At 37.2% G+C, this 5,833-nt stretch overlaps 1 protein-coding gene across 2 annotated transcripts; it reads right to left on the bottom strand.

The window, feature by feature from the left end:
- Nucleotides 1-166: 166 nt before the first annotated feature.
- Nucleotides 167-4,395, bottom strand: LOC113043474 (GTPase HRas-like). 2 transcript variants are annotated; one of them, XM_026202899.1, is made up of 6 exons: nt 4,074-4,395; nt 3,468-3,579; nt 2,958-3,136; nt 2,235-2,394; nt 1,612-1,773; nt 167-184 (listed from the first exon to the last, which is right to left on the bottom strand). In XM_026202899.1, the coding sequence occupies exons 2-5, from the start codon at nt 3,576-3,578 to the stop codon at nt 1,660-1,662; spliced, it is 564 nt and encodes a 187-aa protein (XP_026058684.1). In that variant the 5' UTR covers nt 3,579; nt 4,074-4,395; the 3' UTR covers nt 167-184; nt 1,612-1,659. The 2 variants fall into 2 exon arrangements, with proteins under 2 accessions (XP_026058684.1, XP_026058676.1); XM_026202891.1 differs by lacking the exon at nt 167-184 and having other exon boundaries at nt 469-1,773.
- Between the last annotated feature and the right edge of the window lie 1,438 nt (nt 4,396-5,833).

Below are 5,833 nucleotides of genomic sequence, written 5' to 3' on the forward strand. Positions count from 1 at the left end.
AAGTGTCACAAAAGGGAATATTTTATATATCCCACAGATTGCATCCATGCATGTTTTGGTTTCGGTCATGTCTGAGATATATAAAGTGTTGCACACAGGTATTTGAAATCCCACACGAATCATAATAAACCAAAAACCTTTCTCATGCAACCTAGAAAAATATTGAATTGTGTGTGTGTGTATACATATATATATATATATATATATATATATATATATATTTCCTGCTAAGAGTTCCTAGTTTTAATTTAAGCAACTGTATTTTAACAAAGGTACTTTTGGCCAAAAACTTGTAACTTTATATGTGGCCACATATATTCTGAAATTATGAAAAACTGATGCAACTACCCTGTTATTACCATAACGCATAATATACTTCTTGAAACACTTTATAAAGCAGATATAATAACTGAAAAGTTATAGTTTCAAATACAGCTGGAGTTTTGAATATTGAGGAAATCACAGTCATCTAGCCAAAAGTCTCTTTATTCACAAAACATAACTACAGTTATAAATGTGGCAAAGGGAATGCATCAATCACAAGCTTTGGTCACATGTTTACCCTTAACCAAAACTATTACCATCTCTCCTGTCAATCTAAAAAAAGAAATAATAAAAGTAAAAATAGAGAAACTGAAAAAAATATATATTGCCCTCCCCAACCAAACCTCGTTGCAGGTAGGGACTACTGGCATTTTACACAATTCATCATAATAAATGAAATGTTAATGTCCAATACAATGCTGGTATGTGTACTGAAATGGTTCAATATTATCTTTTACAAAAATACAAGACTTTACCATAAAATACTACTGGGAAAAATAAAAAAGCAAGCTTGATTTTTCAGAATTGTATAATTATAGAAGGGCTACATTAGGTGCAGGACAGCTAAGTTTTAGTCCAAGCCATGAGAACAATAAAAACCTAGGGAGAAATGGATTCTGGGATGTTGACAAATGCAAAGAAAAACCGGGTGGAAAACTACTGAAAATATTTTTTTGATAAATCTCACATTGAATGAGGTGGAAATACTTCTTAAGGAGTACAAAAGATTGTATCAGTGGTTTTGAATGCGGTGGCCACTTGTTCTACAGTGCTTTCCCACAGGCCACAAACACTTCAGGGGACTTCTGAGCTTCCTCATTCCCAACCACTGTTAACAGAACCAAGCAGATATGCTGATTGGCTTATGAAGTTTTGAGGAGATGAGATAGGATCAGGCTTACTTAGAAAGAGTTACCCATTACCCACTTAAAGTATATCCCTTCACCACCTCATTAATTTGTTGTAAATGTCAAAGTTCCTTGCTGCTTTGATTCTGAAGTACGACTGTAAAACTATGACACACATCAGGTCCTCTTAGCACAGAAGGGGAAGCAGCAGCATAAGGTTGAGGAGTCCACTCGAGACTATTTTATCCAAGTTCGATAGTCCCATCAAAAAATGTCTTTTCCAAATCAATTCCACAGTGGCTCGATTCTCACTGAGGTCTCATGCTCACATACATACAAACAGCCAGTCAGCTTCCTATTCCTCAAAGGCTGGTGGCGTAAAAGAGAGTGGTAAGAGAAGGAAATGGGGTGTGAATGTGTGTAATGCTACAGTAGTGTGTGTGTGTGTGTGTGTGTGTGTGTGTGGCTAATCCCAGGGGATGCAGTGCTATAAAAGAGTGCAACGTCTCTGTGTATGTTTTTTGCTCTTCTTATTGCTGCGGTTCGTCTCCTTGTATCTTCGGATCTCCCGCACCAGAGAGTAAAACGCCTCTTCAACTCCCTGCAGACAGAAAAAGACAAGACGGGTTTAGAACTAATGGTACTTTTTAGCAACATGCAGAAGAGGAATCTAAGTCGTCACAAAAGTTTTGGTTTTCTCAAAAAGTTTAATGCACATTATGAAATCAGTCCTAAGATGGCTGTTGTTCTGATTGACATGATGGTATTCAGACCAACAGCATGAACTGTAAGTGTGAGATTGCTTTGATACGCTAATTCAGCATCAAGTTAAAGGCTCTCTGTCAATCACAACCTGCTGTCTGTAAGAATCCTTCATGCAATAGATGTGTATAAACACGTTTTTGAACTTATTTAACTTGTGCTCTGTTTTTAGAATGGTGCATCATTGCTGCAAAAGAGCCAAGACATGAGTGTATTGGTCAAATACCCCCGTCTAGCATAAGTTTACACAGGAAGTAGAGTGGAATGAAACTCTGTTTTGTGTAAATCAGTGCCACCCACCTGTCGCGTCTTGGCAGATGTTTCGACAAACGGGACGCCGTAACTTCTGGCGAGCTCTTGGGCTTGACGCGTCTCTACAGTACGAGAGGCCAGGTCACTTTTGTTTCCCACCAGCACCATCGGGACATTGTCACTGTCTTTGACACGGTTTATTTGCTCCCTGCACAGAAACAAAACACAACATGGTTGATTGTTTCACACAGACTGATTAGTGAATTTCTTGCAAGGACGTTCTCCAATCACACACTGGTTTCCTTACTCATCAACTTTAAATCACTGAATCAATGTCTCATTTTTAGCTCAAAATCAGTCTAGAAACTTTTCCGTTTGATTCTATTCTAAGTTTTCAGGAAGTGAAAAGCTTTGTTTGCTGTTAGTCGACACAGACCCAACACACCCATCTTGAGATCCATAAATCAAAAATATAATTTAAGGCTATTCATAAGATAGTCCAGACATTAATGTTTCTATTCCCATTGAGTTCTATTCTATTTTCTGAAAGTCAAAGGGGCCGGAAACTGTTTGGTTACCAGCATTCTTCAAAATCCACAGAAGAAAAGTTCTGTGGTTTTGGAACCACACAATGGTGAGTAAATAACGTCAATCTTCATTTTTGGGTGGATTATCCCTTTAAATCTGGATTAATATTTTTGGCAACTGGTTTGGTTATGGTAACTGATGCTGAATATCCTTTACATATATCTAATGTGTTTGGATTTATACCTGTAAAGATGTACGTCCTCAAAGGATTTTGCATTGTTGATGGCAAACACACACAGAAAGCCCTCTCCTGTCCTCATATACTGGTCTCTCATGGCACTGTACTCCTCCTGACCTGCGGTGTCCAGGATGTCCAGCAAACATGTCTCTCCGTCAATTACAACCTGCTTTCTGTAAGAATCCTGCATGGAATAAACATAAAAAAAGAACACACATCTGAGTTTTTATATACTAATAATATGATCAACAAAGTATTCACATTTTAAACTCTGAACAGATTATTAATTTTAGGGAAAACAATAAAAAAAATTAAAAAAAAAGACCAAAACAAAAATAGCATAATAATTTACTCCCCCTCATGTCATTTCAAACCTGCATGCATTTATTTCTTCTGGGGTACACGAAAGAAGATATTTTGAAGAATGCTCAAACAGTTTTGGGTCCTCATACTATTTTTTTAATGAAAATTTCATTTTGGGGTGGACTAGCCCTTTATAGAAGGTGAACTCGTACCTCAATAGTAGGGTCATACTCGTCTACAAAGTGATTCTGAATGAGCTGGATGGTCAGTGCACTTTTCCCAACGCCACCAGCCCCAACAACGACCAGCTTGTATTCTGTCATTCTGGATGGAAGAGAGGGAAGGTGAATAGAGAGGGTTAGAAACAGAAAAATTCAACAAGCAGTACTGTATTACTCTTCCTGACACTAATTTGCCAGCATTAAAAGACAATTTCACTGTATGGAGAACAAATGCACTGAAAGTGAAAGGTGACCGAGGCTGTCATTCTTTATAAAATTTCCTTTCTGTGTTCCACGGAAAAAAGAAAAGTCATAAGGGCTTGGATCAACAGGAGGGGGGGTTAATGACGACACAACTTTCGCTATCTGGGCGACCTGTCCTTTTAATAACCGGAAAAGAACATACGAATTACAAGTCAACAAATCATACTCGAAGACATTCAAGACTAGGGTTTAAGATAACGTTTACTGAGTTCCTATCACATTTGCCTAGCCGGGAAGAAGCATACTGAAACTAACGTTACAGCTCCATTTAGTTTTATCTCAACTTCTATCAACAGGTCAGAAGTTAGTTATCGGCTTATTTGTGTATTTTACCTCCCGTCTGGTTGTTAAATCAGTTCGGCTGGCCCCAACGTAGCGCCTCGAGATGAGTTAGTATTGAATGAAGTCCAAGGATTAGCCCCTGAGCCACATTACGATCGACCAGACAACTAAACTCTCCCTGGAGTCGAAGACAGGCTGGAAAAAATCGGGCTGATGAAAACCCACCCGTTAAAAAACACACTAAAAACGTATTATTTTAAACTATGTTGTCTCTACTCTGTACAAATTTCACGATAACCCAAATAAATCCGCCCGTGGAGGCATTAGCTCCTCTTGGCTAAGACTCTCCCAGATTCATTGAGGGCGAGGAGGGGGCGGGATCACCGGAGGAGATGACCAATGAGATTTAGCCGGCCTGTCGAATTTTTGAATTCTATTGGGCGAGGAATAAACGGAAGTAAGAATTGACCAATGGTAGTGCAATGCCTCTTTCCAATTTCTCTTTCATGTCCCGCCTCGTGAATATTGACCAATGGGATTCTTTTTACATTATTAAAAGGCCAGAGATGCACACCATCGAAGCCCTTAAAAAAAACATGAAATATACATCAGAAAATACATTTAGTGCTAGATTCTTAAACCTAATTGCATTTACAAATAGTGCATTTTGCAAATAATAATTGCATTATTATTTAGTTGTTATTTTATTTTAGTCTAAAGAGGGCTTTCACAATAATTAAATAATTAACAATGAAAGGGAAACTGTAGTCGATTTCTAAGGTCTGATAAATAATCCAAGAAATAATAATAAAAATGATCCCAATAAAAGAAAGAGTTAAAGAAATTGCGTAAAGCTTTTGCCTTTTTCTTCTTATTGTTTTACGTTCTTATTTATTTATTATTTAGCATGTGTAAATGTGTATGTCTATAATTTAATGTTAAAAGTGCTTTGGCAATGTAATGCCTTTTACCAAACCTACTTGAAGCTAAATCTGGTCAAATCTAAAACGCTATTATTTTAGTGTATTTTCATTTACTCATTTTGACCACTAGATGTCACTGACAACACAACAGCAAATCTCTCCGGTGCAAAAATGCTTTCTCTCTCTCTGAATGACAGATGGATAGAGGGATTATCTTGATTTTACGCAAAGATTAGAAGACAGCAGATGCCCTCTGTGGGTGGAGAGGAGCATTAGAGAGGGCAGAATAGAGAGATGAAGAAAGGTATAAACAGAAAGAAATGACGCACGTGGGCAAGTAATCAGAGTGATGCTGGAAAAAAACTGATTTTGGCTTGTATTGTAATGCAGATTCATACTAACACATCGCCTACCACACGTCTGCTGTCTCAAACAGTTTCTTGTGCCCGTTTGATCAGTTATTATCGCAAAGAATAAATGCTAGACACTTAATACACTGAATTCGTTTAATTGTACACAGGGATTCTTCACATATACAATTTGTACATCTTTTTATTATTGTTATTATGTTATTATTATTTATATTATTATATTTATTTTTTCTCCAAAGGGATATTGTGATGAGAAGTCAAGTTACGTTTAGGAAAACAAAATAAGAAAGAAACGAATTCAATGTTCAGAAAAGAAGTGCAAAAAAAAAAAAAAAGACACACATTAAGCAGAATAACATCAAATTATGGGGCAGAATCAGACTGAGTGGTTCCCTAAATTCTTCCTTCACTCTGACTGAATGGCCTCTAAACGGATGCACATGATGAGAAGAAATTTGCATAAACTGAGATTACAATTTATCAACTTCCCACACTGATCTAGAGTCTCAGAATGTCG

Source organism: Carassius auratus, chromosome 3, assembly GCF_003368295.1.
Source record: "Carassius auratus strain Wakin chromosome 3, ASM336829v1, whole genome shotgun sequence".
Classification (NCBI taxonomy): domain Eukaryota; kingdom Metazoa; phylum Chordata; class Actinopteri; order Cypriniformes; family Cyprinidae; genus Carassius; species Carassius auratus.